Raw genomic sequence first — 22,775 nt, 5'->3', positions numbered from 1 at the left:
TTCTCCTTCAGAAGAAAGAAGAAAATACATTTAGAGAATCTCTCTCTAAAGGTCTCTTTAGGATCTCTTTCCAGAGACTCACTAAAGGGAGAAGACCTTTCTCTTTCGGGAGAAAGATGATAAAGACGGCGGTTTCCCCCAAAAGATGAAGATGGTTGTTCCCCCAGAAGAAAGAAGACATTTCTCCTTCGGGAGAAAGAAGAAAACCCCTTTAGAATCTCTTTCCAGAGACTCTCTAAAGGTCCCTTTAGGATCTCTTCCCAGAGACTCCAAGACATTTCTCCTCCAGAAGAAGGATGATAAAGATGACGGCTCCCAAAAGAAAGATGAAGAAAGTTTGGAGAATTGAAGAAAGTTACCAGGACAAAGAAATTCCACCAGAAAGGATCTGTTAACAAAAAAAATCAGATCTTTCTATCGGATAATTAACAAAAGTTGTATTTAGATAGGGAACCTCTTGATGGATAATCAGAGGTGTTTTCTTCTTCAAGAAATGTAACTAACGGCCAATAGAGTCGGAAGTGTACGATCCCAACCAAAATTAATAAAACATCTTTTCACAAGAGGGTAATTTGATCCCAATTTATTTTATGTGTGTGATTCTCTTTTTCATGCATGTGAAATTTGTTGCGAACACATCGGCATTTGCATCAGCTTTTAGTTCTTTTAATTGGTTGCATGCGTAAAACCTAGTTTCAGACTAATTTTGCCATTAACAATCCACCTAGAGGATTTTTTACCCATTGATTAATTTGCATAAGGTTTATTTCTTGTTAATTGTGATTTTTCTAATTATTGAAAGCATTTAACGTTTTATTTTTGCTGCTACGCCATAATAAAATTAGAGCCAAATCAGCCCTAATTTAGTTCTTTAGGTGTTTGAGCCTTCCGTGTTAACCCCAAATCTTTCCTAAAGCTTTTATCCCATTAAGAGCGTAGGAGTCTCCCAAAATTAGGAATTTTTTGCCATTAACAATCCACCTAGAGGATTTTTTACCCATTGATTAATTTGCATAAGGTTTATTTCTTGTTAATTGTGTTTTTCTAATTATTGAAAACATTTAACGTTTCGGTTTTGCTGCTACGCCATAATAAAATTAGAGCCAAATCAGCCCTAATTTAGTTCTTTAGGTGTTTGAGCCTTCCGTGTTAACCCCAAATCTTTCCTAAAGCTTTTATCCCATTAAGAGTGTAGGAGTCTCCCAAAATTAGCTATTGTCTTGCATCAGTGATGTTGGCTGATGCCAGTTATGCTGGGTTTCAGCAGTTCCAACCTTCCAAGGCAGCATCGCAGTTTACGGCCACTGGAACCGACACCAATATTTTATAAATATATATATATAGGGATTTGCTAGCCACTTTCGCGGAAAGCCATTTCACGCCCGGCTTTTGCATGTGATGAGCCCCTCTGGAAGAAGAGGAGTGAACTGATAAAGATGGATAAACGGCTTCAAGGAGTTCTCACTTCTGGATATGGGTTTGTCAGCACAAGTTTGGCGCGTTCGGAAGCCAGAAGACGGAAGCCAAAGGAGTCGGGTCGACAAGAGGTTCCATTCGATTCGAGAGTGTTAGGGGTAAAATCGGTATATCTGGCACCGAACCTAAAACCCCTTCTCCATTACTCAACTGGATCGACACAATCCCCGCAGCAACACTCGGTAATGAACCTTGATTGGACCTCCTTGATACTTCTCCCTTGAACGGTACCGAGCTACCAAGGGAACCAAACACAATCGCGGAGATCTCGCCCCCAAACGGGAAATTCGGACGGCCGGTACGCGTAAGGCGCAACTTTCGAAACTTTCGAATTCAAAACATCCCGCCTAAATCACCATCCCCGATCTTCACCCATAATCATCGGAAATCGTATCTCCACGTGTTTATTCGCCAGCTATCAAGCTCCACGTGGATTGAATCAAGGATATGATTGATGTCTCCACGATCTTATTCTCCCACCATCACGCCCCACGTGGGCAAAATCAAAGGCACGATTGATATCTCCAAGATCGTGGATCTCCACCCCTATAAAACGGGGACTACGCATTCAAGCAAAAGGATCCAACTCACCCTCTCTTCTTCTCGGGTCTGGTAACTTGACTTAGCTCTCTCCCATTCCCCGTCAATTGTCTGTGATTGTCCGTCTCTGACTTGAGTGTCGAAGTGGCCGTCCGGAGCCACAACTCCGGGCCCGCTGACGCTTTTTCTGTGAGAGCAGAATTATAGGTTCTGCGAAGTTAGTTCGTGCAGTTAGATTTTGGGCATCATCAGATTGGCGCCATCCGTGGGACCCGACATGCCAAAGTCGAAAGCTACCTCCCAACTCAACGATGGAATGGTTACGAGAAGCCAAGCCAGCCAACGAGACCACGAACCGCTAGAGGAGATGGAGATGGTCACCTCCGGCGACACTCCAGTGACAATGACCGCCTTCAATCAACTCACACAGCAAATTGGAAGTGTTGCGGTCGCCCTACAGCAAGTGCTCCAAAGGATCCCTCTCCAACCGGCGGCACCACCTCCGCCCGTGAATGCACCGGACGAAAGACTTTTTCCACGTCGAGATTCTAGAAGAGCAAGGATCCTCAGAAGAGCAAGGACCCTCGGAGTCAGAGACCCCCTCATCGTCAACAAGGGTATGCTTCTATCACCGGCCCACCACCCGACCATCGCCGTGATGTTCGGCATCGAAGGGGTGACAACTCAAGGATGGAACCGACGAACCTTGCTCATCGAAATGAGAATCAGATACCTCCGCAAATAAGAAGCCCAACGAGAAATATCCAAGCAGAAGGAAGCCCCGCCATTATGGCTGAACTCCAGCGTCAGATAAGAGAACTTCAACAGCAAATGAAGACACCGTGTGACCCGGACCTCCTGGCAGAATGGGATAGCGAGATTGCTTCTCCGTTCACTCTGAGAGTCGCCAACGCCGTCGTCACCACAAACTCGGACATGCCTCGGTTGGATCTCTATGATGGGTCATCAGACCCTCTTGAGTTTCTCCGCACCTATCGTCGCGCGATGGTAATCAGAAATGCTTCTGATGCGACGATGTGCAAAGTCTTTTCCGCCTACCTGAAGAAAGACGCTAGCAATTGGTTCAGTCAATTGCAGCCCAACTCCATCGAATCGTTCCACGAACTGGGAAAGGAGTTCGTCGCTTATTTCATCAACAGTCGGCCCCGAAAGAAACCAGTCGACGCTCTCCTAGCTCTGCGACAAGAAAATGACGAAACTCTGAGGAGATTTATTAGTCGGTTCCGAATGGAACTCCACCAAATTAGCGAACCAAACTTCGATATGGTTCGCGCAGCACTCCGCCATGCCATCCGAGATAGAGACATGAAAGTCGCGTTAAATGTGAATCCTCCCCGTGATATCCAAGACCTCATGGCTACAGCGGACAGGTACATCAATAATGAGGAATCATTTGCCATGGAAAGGGAATTGGAAACCACTCGTGGTGTCGAAAAGCGAAAGGATGACTCTAGGACACCATCAAGTCATAAGCAAGCAAGACACAACGACCGTCAAAACCGTCGCGCACCAAATCCCCAGTTTAATAGGGTCGACTACACCCCCCTGAACAACACTATCTCGAATATCCTGTACGAAATCCGTGACAAAGAACTCATAAACTGGCCCGAGAAAATGAGAAACTCGGGAAAAGGTAAGACTTCCAACAAGTACTGTTGTTTTCACCAAGACCATGGACACACCACCGACAATTGTTACCATCTGAAGAATGAAATTGAAAGACTCGCCGGACTAGGAAAGATCGACCGTCATCTCCAGAATTCCCCAAGGAGCCATCAGCGGCCCCGATCCGAATCGGCCTGACGAACGTCATCGCTCGCCGAACCACCAAGCAGAAAGCAGTCAACATAGAGCCCCGGATCAGGAGGCACCAAAGGTCATCAGAAATATCGACACCATTTATGGAGGCCCGACGTCCTGTGGACCAACTGACAAAGGGCGCGCCCTTTATGCAAGACAAGTCAACTCCATAGAAAACCCCGCAAAGAAGCCAAAGAATGGACCAAGTACCAATGCACCTATCACTTTCACCGAAGCGAATTACGGGACCATAGATCGACATCATGATGACGCCGTGGTAGTTCGGCTTACCATCGCCCATTGTAGCATGGGGCGAATCTTGGTAGACACGGGGAGCTCAGTCAATGTCCTCCATCAGAACGCCTTCGCCGAAATGGGCATCAACAATGATAGACTGGAGCTTGTTAATTGGTCCATCTTCGGATTCTCCGGAGGGGAAGTCAAGGTACGAGGCAAAATCAAACTCCCTGTAACATTCGGCACCCATCCGAACCAGCGTACCATCATGCAGACCTTTGTGGTAGTTCATGTCCCTTCCACCTACAATGGGATCATCGGGAGACCACTGCCCACTTGAAAATAAAGTTTCCTACCAAGCTCGGTGTCGGAGAGGTTATCGGCGACCAAGAGAAAGCCCGCGAGTGCTACGTCGCCCTATTAAAAAAGAAAAAGGCCGCCAAAGAGACCTTCTCCATAGGCGGTACACCCTCGAGTTGAAGTAAAGCAAGGAGAACCGGTCGAAGAACTCACGAAGATTCCTATGTTCCCCAGTACCGAGGATCAAACCGTCCAAATAGGTTATCTCCTGTCAGGTAAGCTTAGAACCGAACTTGTCAATTTCTTAAAAGCTAACTCGGATGTCTTCGCCTGGTCCGCCTCCGACATGCAGGGGATCCCCTCGGACGTTGCGGTCCATAAACTAAATGTGGACCCGAACTCCAAGCCAGTCAAACAGAAAAAACGAAGCTTCGCCGCCAAAAGACAAAAGCACATCAGAGAAGAAATAGATAAGCTTCTAGACACCAAGTTCGTCAGGAAAATTCGCTACCCAGAGTGGCTCGCCAACATAGTAATTGTTAAAAAATCCAATGGCAAGTGGCGAATCTGCATTGATTTTACAGACCTCAACAAGGCATGCCCCAAAGATTGCTCCCCGCTACCGAGGATCGATCACCTCATCGACTCCACCGCTGGACATGAGATGCTGAGCTTCATGGATGCCTTTTCCGGATACAACCAGATTCAGATGTAGAGTCCTGATATTCCAAAAACCTCCTTCGTCACCGACCAAGGATTGTTTTGCTACGAAGTCATGCCATTCGGCCTCAAGAATGCGGGCGCCACGTACCAGCGCCTTGCCAACAAAATATTTGCCAAGCAAATCTGGAGGAACATGGAAGTATATGTTGATGACATGCTCGTCAAAAGCCTCAAAGCGCCGGACCACATCGCCGATCTTGAAGAAGCCTTCGCCATACTCCGACGAAACCAAATGAAGCTGAACCCCGCCAAGTGCGCTTTCGGGGTTACTTCCGGAAAGTTCCTAGGCTTCATGGTTAGTCAGCAAGGATTCAAAGCCAATCTCGAAAAAATAAAGGCGTTTTTAGAAATGACGGCACCCAAAGAAGCCAGAGATGTGCAGAGGCTCACTGGCAGAGAGTCGCAGCCCTCAGCAGATTTATGTCCAAATCCGCTGAGAGATGTCTGCCCTTCTTTAAGACCCTCCGAAGTATGAAAGATTTCCAATGGACGGAAGAGTGTCAAGCAGCCTTCGATCAGCTAAAAGCGTATCTCCAAGAGCTTCCCCTGCTCTCCAAGCCAGTACCGGGGGAAAGCTTGTACTTGTACCTAGCAGTTGGGTCTACGGCGGTAAGTTCGGTACTCGTTCGGCAGGAAGGAAAAGCGGAACAACCTATCTACTACGTCAGTAGAGTACTCCATGATGCCGAAATTCGATACCAAGAAATTGAAAAGTTTGCCTTCGCTGTCTTCATATCAGCAAGGAAGCTCCGCCTATATTTCCAAGCTCATCCTATCATCGTACTCACCGATCAACCCCTCCGAAAAATATTACAGAAGCCTGACACCTCTGGGCGTTTGGTTAATTGGGCAGTCGAATTAGTTGAATTCGACATCCAAATAAAGCCTCGTTCAGCGATCAAGTCTCAGTCGCTAGCAGATTTTATCATGGAATTCACGGTGTCGATGGAGGAGCCAGAAGAGCCAAACCTCCAGATCGAAGAACCGACCCTGAACAAGCAACGCCAAGATCCACTGTGGATGTTATATGTAGATGGATCCTCTAATGCTGGACGCAACGGTGCCGGACTAGTTATAGCAGGGCCAGATAATTTTATTGTTGAATACGCCCTACGCCTAGATTTCAAAGCATCCAATAACGAGGCGGAATATGAAGCCTTGATCGCTGGAATAGCCCTCGCTGCTGAATTACAAGTCAGCCAAATCAGAGTCCACAGTGACTCATAGTTGGTAGTCAACCAAGTAAACGGCTTTAGCGAGGCTAAAGAAGAACGGATGATCAAATACCTAGAAAATGTGAGAAGAGAGATCTCCGTCTTTGAAGAATTCCAAATAGTACAAGTCCCCTGAACCTTGAATGCCTGCACCGATGCTCTCTCCAAGATGGCCTCTTCCGGAATATTCAAACAGGGAAACGTCTACACTGAGATCCTCTCTCAGCCTAGCGTTGAAAGAGAAGAAGTCCTACAGCTCAACGAGGAACCTAGCTGGATGGACCCCATAATACAATACTTGAAAGACGGTATCATGCCCCCGGATAGAAAAGAAGCTCGACGCCTAGTAGCAAGGGCCGCCCATTATATTCTCGATGGACAGAAACTATATAAACGTTCATTTTCATGGCCCTTGCTAAAATGCCTCCAACCCTCCGTCGCGGAGCTCGCCATGAGAGAAGTCCATGTAAACATCTCCCACAAGTAATGAAGTCTCCTTTGCGGTTATCTATCTCCAAAAATGATTACTCCCTAAGCATTTAACGAATCTCCACGACGAGCGAGCTACGAACGAAGGATAAAAGAAGTGACCCATAAACCGACGCCCCAAGAGGCTCGGTAGAGCATCCATCTACTTAAAAGACGTGACCCATAAATCGAAGTCCCAAGAGGCTCAGTAGAGCGTCCATCTACTTAAAAGATGTGACCCATAAACCGATGCCCTAAGAGGCTCGGTACAGCGTCCATCTACTTAAAAGATGTGACCCATAAACCGACGCACCAAAAGGCTCGCTAGAGCGCCCATCTACCTAAAAGGTGTGACCCATAAACCGACGCCCCAAGAGGCTCGGTAGAGCGTCCATCTACTTAAAAGATGTGACCCATAAACCGACGCCCCAAGAGGCTCGGTAAAGCGTCCATCTACTTAAAATATGTGACCTATAAACAGACGCCCCAAGAGGCTCGGTAGAGCGTTCATCTACTTAAAAGACGTGACCCATAAACAGACGCCCCAAGAGGCTCGGTAGAGCGTCCATCTACTTAAAAGATGTGACCCATAAACCGACGCCCCAAGAGGCTCGGTACAGCATCCATCTACTTAAAATATGTGACCCATAAACCGACGCCCCAAGAGGCTCGGTAGAGCGTCCATCTACCTAAAAGGTGTGACCCATAAACTGACGCCCCAAGAGGCTCGGTAGAGCGTCCATCTACTTATAAGATGTGACCTATAAACCGACGCCCCAAGAGGCTCGGTAGAGCGTCCATCTACTTAAAAGATATGACCCATAAACCGATGCCCCAAGAGGCTCGGTAAAGAGTCTATCTACTTCAAGGGAAAATTAAGCATTCTACGAGGATCGACAAAAAAGTCATCACCGCCAATGAAAATTAAAAGTGTTTTAAGTGCATCTCCAAGAAAAGTAAGAGTATCTTAAAGTACATCACTAAAGTCGCTTCGAAGGACAAACCCCTTCCATCCACAACAAAATAAAGTTAAGTTTTTACAGAACCAGATTATAAAAGGCAAAGATAAAATTTCAAGGGACCTGTCCCTGAGTTTCCTTCTCCAAAACTTCCTCGGTAGAAGGTGCCACAATGCCAGGGACCGATGATTCTATTCCAGGAGACGCAACCGCCAGATTTGCCTCATTGACTTCGGTCGCCTCGAAATCCTCTCCCTCGGAAAGCTCAGTCCCTGGCGGTCCCTCCAGTCTTTCGATGGGAAAAGTAGAATCTATGGCCTTAATCTGGCTTCGACATTCAACGAAACCTTTCGCCTCAAACTCCAAAACGTGGAGCACCATATCCGTTTGATACTCCTGAGATTGGCGGAATTCGGAGATCGCCCGGGATCGAACCTCCTCCTCTCGCTCAGTGGCCTTGTCCCGTGCCTTCTCCAGTTCAGCACGAATCTCCTTTCACGGACAAGTTCGTTTTTTACCTTTTGGAGCTCAGCCTCGGCATTCGCCCGAACGTTCACCAGGGAATCCTCGAACACCTTCTGGTCATTCGCACGAGCCTCCACTTGATTCTTCATCTCCTTGGAGGCATGAGCATAAAGAGAGTGGTACTTTTCCATGCGCCACAAGGCATGGGAGCAAAATATCCGACAACTACAGGCAAAAAGAGAAAAGGTAAATGGTTGCAGGAACCGAAGGATATCCGGAAAAGTAAAAATAAAATATGCACCTTCTTTGCTACAGCAACCATGTCCCGGCCTAAGGCGGAGTGCGACTTCTCTCCAAATCCGCCAAGTCTCTCGATAGAACACTCGTCATCGCAATTTCTACAGCCACCCTCGGGTTGCGAAAGGCGGAATCTTCAATACCTACCTTCCAGTTGGGATCAAAATAAGACCCATGTTGGGTCGCCTGATCCCTCGGGAGAGCCCCCGGCTTGAAATAAGCATGGGTTCCCTCGCAACCCTCGACGGGCAAATATTCCTGGCTCTCAACTTGGCCTTTACCCTTACCCCCCTCTTCAGTCGACTTACCCTTCTTACTGGGACTCTTCTCCGGCATTTCCGCCTGCCGCTTGCTGTGCACGGATTTCTCCGGAGATGTGGCACCCGTAGTCCCCACGGCCAGAGCCGACCCTTTGCCGGCCTTAGCTGCATGGCGCTTCATGGCTTTGTCTTGTTTTTGCCAAGCCACTTCCTCAGCCTTCAATCTCCTCGCCTCCTCCATTGCCGAGGCAGAAATATAAGCGCATGAACCTTGTGCCGCCATTTCTGCGATAAAACTAGGAAACCAGTCACAACACAATAGAAGGGAAGCAAGCAGAAATACGAAAAGGAAGATCGGAAAAGATAATCACCTAACTGACTCTCGTCAGCACTTGTTCCGTATTCCTCCCCCTCGCTCCGAGCCTCGTCCTCCGAGTCTAACACGACATTGCTCAAACTAAACTTCACCAATACATGTTCGGATTTGAAATCCCGAACGTTGAACCTCTCCTTCCCTACGTCCACACCCCTACCCACAACATCGTTGAAAATTAACTAACTCAAAGTCCCTAGAGAAAACTGCAACCCCATTTTCTCCCCATTGGGCTTTCTCCAATCAAAGGGGAATCGCCATCTGCTATTTGAGGCGGTTTTATAAAAAAGAACTCATTCTTCCACCGTTTAATGGAAGAGGGAGCTCCGCCCATGATCCTCAGCGTCCGCCGCTGGGACACGTCTACCCAGTCCCCTTTCATCTTTATAAGGAAACACTTCCTGATAACATCCAATGATAGTGGGGCCCTCACCCTTTAACTTTTCACTATGTACGTCAGAAGACCCCTCCTCCACCCATTTGGAAAAATCTGGGACGGTGCCAAACCGAAAAAATCAAAAAAGTCTATCAAAATTGGGTGGAGAGGGAAGCGGACTCCCGCTTCAATAACCTCCTTATAGAAGGTCGTCTCTCCCTTCACACTACTACTACTACACGCCCGTTCATCAAGGCTGGGAAGCCGGACCTCATAACCGTCCGGAATGTGATACTTCTCCCGCAGATGATCAGGTCCGAAGGTTGAAGGATACCTATCGAACCCATGGCTACTTCAGGATGATATGCTACGCCATGGGGCAACCGAGGCTTATGAAATTTCACAGATTCCTAAGCCACAACTCTAGCCTGGACGTCCATCGGTGCCGACCGTGAATTGCTCCTATCCTCTCTTAAAGCGGCAATTACTGGTGCGTCACTCGGTATCGGCTCCGCCGCACCTGGAGGTTCGACTGGAAGAATCGGACCCACCTCCTTTCTTGGCCGTGGCACTATCCTCTTCAATGATCCTCCGCTCCGTGCGACCGTCGTGCCACCACCAACCTTTAGTTGTAGGCCTCACCTCCGACAGCCGCCCCAAAGCGCTCCTCGCCTCTATCTCCGACGGTTGCCCCAATATGCTCTCCACTTCCGTCTCCGCTCCACTTCCGTCTCCGACGAGACCTGGGGAGAAGGGGATGTTCCCTCCATCCCCACGGGCTCAATCGACTGATTTTGGGAGTCTGTGTTCTCCGACATTATTACTCTAAAGAAACGAAATGAAAAGTTTGGGGTGAGAAACGCACCGATGAGATTGGAGGAAGGAAACCGTGAAACTCGCCGGAGAAGACGAGCCAGAACCTTGAAAGAAAGGGGAAATCAAGCCGAGAAGGAAGTTAGCGCCCTCCAAATCTCCGGTTAACGCAAAAGAACGAAGCTAAATGAAAGATTCTAACGGAAAAAGGGAAGCGAACCACCGGAGAAAGGATCTCGCCGGAGCAATGGATGAAAAGAGAGAAAAGGAGAAAATGGTAGAAAAAAGAAAAATGGGCGGGCTTTCATAGGTCCACGCGCGGGAAAACTCAAAAGTCACGTCACTCTGACGTTATGCGACACGTGGCACCCCATAACACTCGCACAGTTACCAAAGTCATTAATGCGCTGTTTCGTTATCATTGTTCGAAGCGCCAAACCACTGTTTCCCAAAAAGCCAAGACCGTTACGCGTGTCTCCTCGAAATACCCCTCAGAAGGAATCGACAAACACTCCTCCGGTACCGAGTATCTCTTGATAAAGTCATACAATACACTCAAACTACGTTACGTCTACGACGAGGTTAGAATACGCCCGGGTCCGAACGTTCTCCTTTGTGTCATGAGCGTAACTCCAACTAAAACGACATTCCTTCGCATGATGATGCGTAGGTCGCGATGTTCGATTCTGACCGTCATTAATACTAAATTCACAGTTTATCTACAAGTTGCGGCATTGAATGCAAACAATGCAAGAAGACAGAATATGACAAAAATCCTTTTATTCACAAGTGACGGAACCTTTACAAAAGGTGGGATTCTAGGCCAGATACAAGAAAAAGAAAATATATTCGGGACCGTGCTAAACTACGGCTAGCTAAAAAGACAGGAGGGAATTGAGAAGAGTCGACGCCCGGAGCTTCAGTATCATAAGTCTGGTGAACCGCCAGGCGCTACCGGACGTTGGACCTCAGCATCGCCACGGCACCCACTTGGCACGATCTTCTTTGCCCCGGAAGGAGGCTTCAAAACCGACTGTGCCAAGGTCGTGGCCGAAGGTCCCATCATTCGCCCGGATCTTCCTCCGGATCTTCTTCAAAGTCCTCCTCAGGCGACTTCGCATCCGGATGAGGCTCGAGATCGGGCGACGCGGAGCCGGCCCTCGTGCCACCTTCGGTCACTCCTTGCAGCATCACCCTCAGGGCCTCGTTCTCCATCTCCAACTTTTCGACTTTGGCCCTCAGCCGGAGAACCTCCAAGCCTTGCTGGAGAAGTTGATCCGCCACCCCGTGTCCTCTCTCCATGGTATGCTTCAGGGACCACTTATAATTGGCGACGAAGTGGAGAACGTCGCCAGGAGCAAGGAAATCCTTGGGAGCAGGGGAACCCGAACGTTCTGGGGTCTCCGCCTTCCGCTTCTTCTTATTTTGGGGGCCGTGACTCACCCCCTCAACTCCAGCCGATGAGGAAGCCACCGCCACCGGAGTTACCATTTTCGGCGGACTAGGCTCCACCGCCGGCGATCCTTTCAACCTTTGTGACCTTCTTGTTCTGCGGGCCACCGGTTCCCTAGCGACGGGAGGATTTTCTCCATCTCCATCCGAAAGCAACTCCACTTCCACCGCCGGGGCCATCGCCCCTAGTTGATCATCACCGGCAGCCTCTTGAGACATTTTCAAACAGAAAAGCGGAAGAGAGGGAGAAAAGAAAAAGTAAGAGATGACGGATACCTCTCCCCCTCACCCCCCATTTTATAAGGGTCACCCGGCGAAAAAATCGAGCGGGATTTAATGCCCCGGCCGAACTTCGAAATCTCCCATAAAGCGAGAAATAATAGCCCGACCCGTTTTCTGAAAAAAAATGTGGAAAATAGGCGAGAATTAAATGTTTTCGCCGTTTCCCAAAAAATAGATAACGCGCCTATTAAATAACGTGACATTGAATCCGCCCGCCGATTCCCTAGAACGACGCTTCGACTCCATCACCTCCAGAAGGTCGGCACCGGCCCACCACTTGAAAATTTAACTACTTCCTTGACCCTTACCAAGGGACAAGAAAGTAGGGGGGCAGTATGTTAAGGGTAAAATCGGTATATCCGGCACCGAACCTGAAACCCCTTATCCATTACTCAACTGGATCGACACAATCCCCGCAGCAACACTCGGTAATGAACCTTGATTGGACCTCCTTGATACTTCTCCCTTGAACGGTACCGAGCTACCAAGGAAACCAAACACAATCGCGGAGATCTCGCACCCAAACGGGAAATCCAGACGGCCGGTACGCGTAAGGCGCAACTTTCGAAACTTTCGAATTCAAAACATCCCGCCTAAATCACCATCCCCGATCTTCGCCCATAATCATCGGAAATCGTATCTCCACGTGTTTATTCGCCAGCTATCAAGCTCCACGTGGATTGAATCAAGGATATGATTGATGTCTCCACGATCTTATTCTCCCACCATCACGTCCCACGTGGGCGAAATCAAAGGTACGATTGATATCTCCAAGATCGTGGATCTCCACCCCTATAAAAAGGGGACTATGCACTCAAGCAAGAGGATCCAACTCACCCTCTCTTCTTCTCGGGTCTGGTAACTTGACTTAGCTCTCTCCCATTCCCCGTCAATTGTCTGTGATTGCCCGTCTCTAACTTGAGTGTCGAAGTGGCCGTCCGGAGCCACAACTCCGGGCCCGCTGACGCTTTTTCTGTGAGCACAGGATTATAGGTTCTGCGAAGTTAGTTCGTGCAGTCAGATTTTGGGCGTCATCAGAGAGCAAGCCCAATAGCTTAGCTATCAGTGACATATGCGAACGACCAGTTCGTCAGTCCCAAAACTTACTAGAACCCTTGAATCTCGAGCTTTATATGAAAGAGAATATATATATATATATATATATATATATAGAGAGAGAGAGAGAAAGGTGATTGTGAGTAGATAAGCTTATCTACTCGGTCGGGAAAAAAACAGTGGGGGCCCACACTGTTTGGGTGATCCAAAGCATTCATTTGATGGGCCCTGACATAGATAGGGTGTGCCCATGCTTATCTACACAGTCGGGCAAAAATCAGTGGGGGCCCACATTGTTTAGGTGATCCAAAGCATTCATTTGATGGGCCCTGACATAGATAGGGTGTGCCCAAAAAATCACTTTTCCGATATATATATATATATATATATATATATATATATAGCAAAAGAGAAAAGAAGAGAATTTTTTGAAAATTCTATGAGAATTACACATCACTTTTTTTGACTTTTTTTTAATAAAGGCACCCATTCAACCCACATTTTCAATCCTATCCCCTCCTTTATGCTTTTTAACAAAGGCACCCATTAAAGCCACATAATTTCAATCTTACCCCTCTCCTTTATGAATTTTTAATAAAAAATCTATAGGGTGATCTTAACCATCTGATTTAAGAGGAATTATGGAAACCTCTATAGATTGGAGGGCTAGGATCAGCCTATGGAAATGATTTTTGGGGCACAACCTATTTATATTGTGTTCCATCACATGGACAGTTTGGATCAACCTATGATGTGGTCCGTACAATTCTTTGTCGGCCCGTGCATCGCACGGGGTTTTTTACTATATATATATATATATATATATATATATATATATATATATATATATATATATATATCAACTCAACTCAACAAAGCCTTTGTCCCAAACTAGTTGGGGTCGGCTAAATGAATCCTTTAGAAAGTTTTCATGAAGAAGGTGAAAGGAATCTACCCGGCTCTAATCCTAGCTCTAGTTGGGTTCGTCTACGTGGATCATTTTCTTCCATTCTATCCTATCCAAGGTCATATTCTCTGTTGTTATGTTCCTAGCTATCAAGTCTTTCCTCACTGTTTCTACCCAAGTTGTTTTCGGTCTGCCCCTACCACTTTTTACTCCATCAACTTGGCACGAGTCGCCTCTTCTCACTGGAGCATCCAAAGGCCAACGTTGGATATGTCCAAACCATCTTAAGTGGTGCTCTCTCATATTCTCCCCAATTGGTGCCACCCCCACCTTTTTACGAATGTCTTCATTTTTAATTCTATCTAACCGTGTGTAGCCGCACATCCATCTAAGCATTCGCATCTCCACTACACTCATCTTATGCACATGCTGCTTCTTGGTGGCCCAACATTCTGAGCCGTACAGCATGGCTGGCCACACAGTTGTCTTGTAAAACTTTTCTTCAACTTGGTAGGGATGTTACGGTCGCACAGAACTCCTGAGGCAAGCTTTCACTTCAACCAACCTGCTCTTATTCTATGGTTAACATCCTCTTCAATCTCTCCTTATGTAGAATTGAACCAAGATAGCAAAAGATATCCCTCTTAGGTACCTCCTGTCCAGTCATATTTTCTACATCCTCGTCCTGCCTCCTTACATTACTAAAGTTTCACTCCATATACTCTGTCTTAGTCCTACTTAGTCTAAAACCTTTGGATTCCAAAGTAGTCCTCCATAGCTCTAACCTAGCATTTACTCCTTCTTTGGTTTCGTCGATTGATACTATGTCATCTGCAAATAACTTACACCATGGCATCTCATCCTGGATACCATATGTAAGCTCATCCATAACTAGCATAAAAAGATAAGGGCTTAGAGAGCTGATCCATGGTGCAGTCCTATTATAATTGGAAACTCACTAAACGTGCCATCCGTGGTTCTGACACTAGTTATTGTTCTATCGTACATATCTTTAATCATGTCAACATATTTAGTACGCACTTTTTTCCTTTCAAGGACCCACCACATAACACTCCTGGGAACCCGATCATGCGCTTTCTCTAAATCAATGAAAACCATATGAAGGTCCTTTTTATTTTCTCTAAATCTCTCCATTAACCGCCTAATCAAGAAGTTAGCTTCCATAGTCCATTGTCCGAGCATGAAGCCAAACTGATTATCTGACACCTTAGTCTCTTTTCTTAGTCTATGCTCAATTACCTTCTCACAAAGCTTCATGGTGAGACTCATTAAATTAATTCCCCAGTAATTAGTGCAACTTTGAATATCCCCTTTATTCTTATAAATAGGTACTAATGTACTCTTCCTCAACTCATCAGGCATCTTCTTAGTCTTCAAAATATTGTTAAATAATCTAGTTAACCAACCCAAACCCACATCACCCAAGCATCTCCAAGTCTCAATAGGAATATCGTCTGGCCCCCTAGCCTAACCTAATTTCATCTCTTTCATAACTACTCTTACCTCTGATGTTCGGATTCTAAGAACAAACCTCCGATTTGTATCACCAAAAGCGTTATCAAGTTCTCCCAAATTCGCTACAGGTTCTCCATTAAACAACTTATCGAAGTAACTTCTCAACCTCTCTTTAACCTCGTTTTCTTTTACTAACAATCTTTGATTCTCGTCTTTGATGCATTTTATATGATTTAAGTCCATATATATACACACACACACATATAGGGTGATGATAAATTCGCACCCCTTGTAGGATGATTCACACCGCGTATAATGTGATTTGACATCAAAAAGGGTTAAAAGTGTGCCACAAATCATGTTATAAGGGGTGCGAATCATCCACAGGGGATGCAAATTTATCATCTCCCTAGATATATATATATATAGTTCAATAGAATCTAACCTCTAAGGAGGAAGAAGAAGAGAAGAGAAGAGAAGTGAGGGAGAAAGTGGGAGTCTGCAATGAGACCTACCTCTCACATATATATATATATATATATGGGGAAACGTTTTCTGAGCGATACCTCAGATAAGTTATCTGAGCAAGAGCTCAAAAAATCATGTGGGCCCACATTGTTTGGATGATCCAAAGCATTCATTTGATAGGCCCTTGCATAGATAGGGTGTGCCCAAAAAAATCAACTCCATAGGATCATCCTAACCCTTCAATTTTTGGAGGTTAAAAATGGACAGATTTGTGGAGGTTTATACCCATCCACTTTAACCTCCACAAATCGAAGGGTTAGGAAAATCCTATGGACCAAATTTTTTGTGCACACTCTATCTATCTTTGGACTATCCAAATGGATGCTTTGGATCATCCAAACAATGTGGGCCCATATGTTTTTTTGAGCTCTTGCTCAGATAACTTATCTGAGGTATCGTGCAGAAAACATTTCCCCATATATATATATATGTGTGTACCATGGTTACATGTAAAGACCGAAATAACACTCTAACACTCCCCTTCAAGCTGGAGTGTACATGTCATACAACCCCAGCTTGTTTAAAATATCTCTTAATCTAGACTTTCCCAATGATTTGGTAAATACCTCTGCCAACTGATCTACAATCCTAGTTAAGACGGTGCTAATCTCTCCTCTTTGTCAAGAACAAAGTCACAATCTACTTTGATATGCTTCATCCTCTCATGGAATACTGGAATGGAAGCGATATGAAGTGTTGCCCTGTTGTCACAATAGAGTGATGCTGGGGATGAAGAAGGAAAACCGATTTGCGACAGTAGAGACCTCAACCAGGTCAACTCCCCACATGTATGGGCCATGGCTCTATGCTCTGTCTCTACACTCGACCTGGCTACCACCTCTTGCTTTTTACTCCGCCAAGACAACATATTTCCTCTGACTAAAGTGCCATAACCAGTAGTCGATCTCCTATGTACTAGAGATCCTGCCCAATAGGCATCCATGAACCCTTCTAATATCATATGATTATGCTTCCTGAAAATAAAGCCCTTTCTAGGAGCATTTTTCAAGTATTTAATTATTTGTAGGACTTCTCCCCAGTTTGAAGTACGAGGTGAACTCATTAACTGACTAACCACTCCGATTGCATAAGATATGTTGGGACGAGTCACAATCAAGTAAATTAGCTTACCAACCAGTCTCATATACCTTCCAGGGTCCTCCAACAACTCCCCGTGATCTAGATAAAGTTTCACGTTGGAATCCATAGGAACCTCAGCCGGCTTTGTTCCTAAGGAGCCCATTCCTCTAACAAGTGTTTAAAAATGAGGACGTGATGCGGAACGCGGCTAAGAAAAATTCTTGTCGACTCGATGCAGACACGGCCCAGAATGCGGTTAACGCGGAAAAAGAAAAATCATTTTTTACCATCATTGTTTTCTGATAAAGATATAGAACGTATACAAAAGAAATTAGCCTCATGGAAAAAGGAATACTTATCTTTTGGGAGGAGGATAACTTTAATCGAAGCGGCACTATCAATTATGCCTGTATACTACATGTCACTCTTCAAAATTCCCTCTGAGGTTGGTAAGCGTATCGAACTCTTACAAAGGGATTTCTTATGGGAAGGTTCGAATGAGGGGAAAAAAGATAGAAACCTGCTAAGATGGGGTAAAGTATGCAAGTCAAGAAAGAAAGGGGGCCTCGGCATAGGAAAGATCAAAAAGGGCAATATCTCTCTTTTGGGAAAATGGTTATAGTGATTTGGAACTGAAAGGGATGCATTATGGAGATGCATCATTGGCGGAAAGTACGGCAGAGGATGGGGAGATTGGATGTCTAGGGATCTGCCTCGTGGGAAGGGTTCTGGGGTATGGAAATCAATTAACTCGGTTCATGCATGGTTCCTGCAGCTAATCCGTTTCCGGGTGAGTAGGGGAGATAATGTCATATTCTGGAAAGATCTGTGGCTTGGGGATCGACCTCATATGCTGTGGTCACTGTGGTCACTGATAATTTTGTTAGGGGAACGGGAGCTGAGAATTTTATTTGGGATATCAAAATGAGGCGGCACCTGAAGGATGATGAGATCACACAGTTCACCATGCTATTAGACCTTTTGGCAAAATGTTATCTATCGGAACATGTAGAAGACCGATGTGTGTCGATGCCAGAAACACAAAGGGTTTCTTAGTCAGGTCCTTTTTTCTTAAGCTAAGCAGAACTGAAGGAGCAACATCAAGGTGAGTTAGCATATGGCAACAACCGATCCCTCCAAGAATAATGGCCTTTGTATGGACGGTAGGATACCGTTGCATTAACACATGCGAGCGCCTCAAGAAGCGATCCTTCAATCTAGCAAGCCGGTGCGTCCTATGCTGTGAGGCGGAAGAGACCCTAGACCATCTCTTTCTACACTGTCATTTTTCCCATAGCATTTGGAGTGCTATGTTCAGATTCTTCGGAATGGCGTGGTCGCTCAAGGGGGAATATTTGAAGTCTTGCTGAATTGGGGAGGTGCATATCACGGTTGTTTGGGTCAATCTCTGTGGGCGTCACTACTCTATGCCATCGTTTGGAATATTTGGAGGGAGCGAAACAGCGGGATCTTCGACAACAAGTCCAGACACTGGAATCATTTGGTGTTGGATACTAAACTGGATATTATTGTATGGGCGAAAGCTAAGAGCAAGCTACCATACCCCACCACCACGGCTTTTAGCAATTAGAAATCGATACCGAATGAAAAGAAGGAAAGAATTAGCATTGAACCGATATGTACTCCCTCTGAGGAAGGGTGGTTGAAACTCAATTTTGACGACAGCTCGATTGGAAATCAAGGAAGTGCAGGGTTCGAAGGAGTCGTTCGCGAGTCTACGGGAAGCACGATTATGTCATATTCGGGGCCAATCGGATTCTATGATGCGAATGAAGCTGAGGCAAGGGGACTCTTTGGCCTCAAATGGTACGTAGCGAATAATATGGGACCACTAGTTGTGGAAGGGGATTCGTCCAACGTCATTGCTTGGGCATCAAATCACAACGGAGGACTGTGGCGTCTGTTCGACATCCTTGACGAAACCTAGGATTTGGTGTGAATAATCCGTCCTCGAATTACTCATAGGCGACGATCTACTAATTCAACAGCGGAGGGTCTGGCAGAGGAGGGAGTCTCACGACCGGTTGCTATCACTCATTGCCCTGATTCATAAGGGGCTTTGCTTCCTTTCTCCACCAACGTTTGATGTCTTGTATACGGGTTCTCTTGTTGAAATATGACCACTTGTCCCTACCTGTATTTGTCTCTTCCTGCAATAAAATCGTTAATTTTCAAAAAAAAAAAAAAAAAATTGGGTTCTTTGAAAGGAAAGAAATGCGAAAATATTTAAAGGTCACTCCAGAGGTCCTTCATTCTTATTCATCAAAGTGACCGCTTTTACTATTTCTTGGGTGAGATCCCTCCCGTCCTTTTCATTTGTGTCCGCTTATGACTTATGGAAGGGATGGAAAGAAGTTTATTGGAGTGTAGAAAAGAAGCAAAAAGTTTCACAAAAGTGGGATCTGCCGCCTCCTAATAACTTCAAGTTAAACTTTGATGGTTCGAGCTAGGGTAATCCGGGTCCGACGGGCATTGGAGGGGTCTATGGAATGACCAAGGGGAAGTAGTTTGGGCCTTTTCGGGCCCCATTGGGGTGGCAAATGCTACGGAGGCCAAGGTTCATGCGGCTCATAAGGGGGCTAAACCTTTTGTCCTTGAATAGAATGGATAATGTGATCTTGCAAGGGGACTCTATGAATGTTATTAGTTGGCTAAAGGAGTCCCTAACTCACCCTTGGAGATTTGATAGGTTCTTTGATGAAATGTTTGATTGGATAAGGCCCTTCTCGTTTGAGTTGAAGCATGTCCGTCGTTCGGAAAATGAGGTGGTCGATAGGCTTGCTAGAGAAGGAGTATTGAAAGATTCATTGGCTTTCTTTGATTTCCTTCCTCCGTAACCCTTCTGTCTTATCCTTTGTACTTTTTCTTTTTTGTGCTCTCTATGTCTCTGTATCTTGACCATCTCGCTCTTGCTTTTTTTTCAATAAAATTGGCAATCATTAAAAAAAAAAAAACTAGTGAGTCATCCATGTTGTCCTCGTTATAGTCCTCTCCTCCTCAATGTAAGCAATGCCCTCAAGCACATGCACTGTTCTTGAATAATTGAAATTGGTTTGATTCATTTGAACCCTTCCTCCTTCTCTGTCTTCTTCCTTCTCTCAAGAGGGTTTTCGAAGGTTTCTTTTAAGGAAGAAGGCAAATGGGATCTTTTGAAAGAAGTTCTATATTCTTTTGGCTACTAACATTGGCACTACCATGTTTTGATAATTGTACTTACTCATCTTGTCTTTTATTATTTTAACAACCATCAAAAGGTTATAAGAGTTCCCAAAAAGCTCTCAAAAGCCAATTAAAAAATAATACAGAAGTTGAGTTTGTGCAATTATTAAAACACGGTAGTGCTAATATCAGTAGCCTTTTCTTTAATACAAAACTTAATTAGGATAAAGATTCAATCAAAAATCACAAGATTCATACAAATTAAGATTCAATCACAGGTTCAGATCAAAATCCAAAATATCTGATTACAATCATTAATCATAAGATCTTCAAAACAATCTTGCAACGTTCTTAAGGACAGCGTGCACTACAGTGGGGAGGTGATTTTTTCTTAAGGAGAGCGGGTTCAAACACGTACCTCAATCCGCCTTACAAAATGAGTTTCTCTTCTTTAATGAAAACATCAATTAATTTACATTGCATACATCAGAGGATATCAATTCATATTACTATTAGGTTCCTACATAACGGTCAGTGGACTTGCAGTTTACTACTTGTATTATGTTCTCTGTATTTTATGCGGATATTTTCATACCCTTTGGTTCACACGATGTTCAGAAGGTTGAGTCAAAGTTGCATAGTCCTGAACATTACTCATGTTTTGAGGAACTTTCACATGACCAATATCATATTTTGCATCTCCTTTTAGGCCCCGTTTGGATTGCAAGAAAAATATTTCTTGAGGAAAATATTATTCCTATGATATTTTTTTGTTTGTTTCCACAATTTAAAGGCAAATGGCAAATTTTAGGGATATCATTATAAATTAAGATCCCCTGTAAATAAAAGTTGTACTAACGGCAGTTCAAGTTACATTTTTTCATATGCAATCAAGCAATGGAAAATCATGAAATTTCAGAAAAAAATTTCGTTTTCAAACTTTTCCAGAAAATTCCTGCAATCCAAATAGGGCCTCATTGAATCTAAAAAATACAAATCATTGTTAAAGAGGCTAGTTGCTTTATATCATCAGCAGATAATATAAAGGATAGAAAAAAGCACCCATTGAAGAAAAATAGAGAAAAATGCAGAAATGTAATGGAAGTGCAAGAATTATTATTAACCATGAGGGACGTGAGTAAGGCAGATTCCAGTGGAAGAGAGTGCCTCCTGATTCGACCGCGAGATCTGCGAGACGTCTCCAAAAGCAGTGATCGTAACAGGACCCTTAATGCCATTAGCTCTGAGTGCAGAAGTAATGTGGTGTGCGACCCTGTATACATTGACGCCAATGGGGACTGAACAGTTCTCGATATCCCACCAAACAGAGACTTTTACATTCCGACTATCTTCATCATGGTGGCGCCATGAAGGAGAAGAAGGAGAATGGGGAGAGGAAGAGAATCCTGCTCTTTTCTTTTGGATTTCGTCGGTGGTGTTGGAATGGAATAAGAGAATGGGGAAAAAGCGGGGAGTTGGAGAACGAGAGGAAGAGAAATGGAGAAGGAGGGTTCTTGAATTTAGGGTTTTCATGGTGAGATAAGGAAGGTTAGGGTTTTGGTGGGATAATTGGAGGTAGGATGGAGCATTTCTTGCAACAGAAGCGCAGGTTGAGAAGGGGATTAGACCCTGCTTTAAGCCCTACGCCACGTGATGAAGGCACGTGCGATGGAACCAAGCCTCTCTTTCTCTCTAGTACTGCTTATTTAGGGTTAGCCTTGCGGTTGGGTTTGTTTGGTTTGCGGATGAGGAAGTGTGGCGTGAAAACCCCCGATTCAACTCACTCGCAAAGGGTGTGTGAGTTTCACGAGTGCCTAATCAATGTGCGGCCTTTGATATTTGATCCAACAACAGCTTTACTTAATAAGCTGCTGTCGTTGGATCCAATATCAAGGGCGGCACGAGTTCAATTCTAGCAGTAGAGTTGGAATGGATCTCACTCAGATGCAGTAGAGTTGGAATGGATCTCACTCAGATGCACCAATAAGGTGCAGGTTGAGAAGGGGCAGACAAGGTGCAACCCTACCCTACCCGAGAATTATCTCGGGTCGGATCGAGTCTAATTTTTTACAAGAAAACTCAAGATTCCTAAACCCAACCCTACCCAAGATAGTTTCTTTGGTCGGGTCTGGTCTGGTTTTCATTTTTTAGCGTAGGATAGTGACTAATTTTAAAGATTGTGGGGGAAAAAACAAATCTTCACACCAAATATTTTTAATTTATGTCATCAAGTGTATAACTTTAAGAAGGACACTGTATTTTCACAGAACAGACATGATCACCTCAATGAAAACAATTGTACCGATATATTGTAAAACAATTTTCTATGTTATTCAAGAGATATTTAAGAAAGTCACAGTGCAACCATATGAGTCGGCTCGGGTTTCAGGTTTTTTTTTTTCTTTAAACCCGGCCCTACCGAAGATTGAGTCGGGTTTTCCAATTTAAAACCCGACCCGTGTTATTTTCGGGTTGGATTGATGCGGGTCAGG

The 22,775-nt window shown here is 45.0% G+C and overlaps 1 protein-coding gene across 1 annotated transcript in view; it reads right to left on the bottom strand.

The window, feature by feature from the left end:
• The window catches only part of LOC143878757 (uncharacterized), a 43,683-nt gene extending 21,769 nt beyond the window's left edge, over positions 1-21,914 (bottom strand). The window contains exon 1 of the mRNA XM_077381018.1: positions 21,408-21,914. Coding sequence (XP_077237133.1) covers positions 21,408-21,816 — 409 coding nt within the window. The 5' untranslated portion in view covers positions 21,817-21,914. The remainder of the gene's footprint in view (positions 1-21,407) is intronic.
• Positions 21,915-22,775: the final 861 nt, after the last annotated feature.

This window comes from Tasmannia lanceolata, unplaced genomic scaffold, assembly GCF_043159265.1.
Source record: "Tasmannia lanceolata isolate RefF3 unplaced genomic scaffold, GAP_Taslan_0.1 ptg000002l, whole genome shotgun sequence".
NCBI classification, from domain to species: Eukaryota; Viridiplantae; Streptophyta; class Magnoliopsida; order Canellales; family Winteraceae; genus Tasmannia; species Tasmannia lanceolata.
The sequence above is the reverse complement of the archived record's forward strand: the minus strand, read 5'-3'. Positions and strand labels throughout refer to the sequence as shown.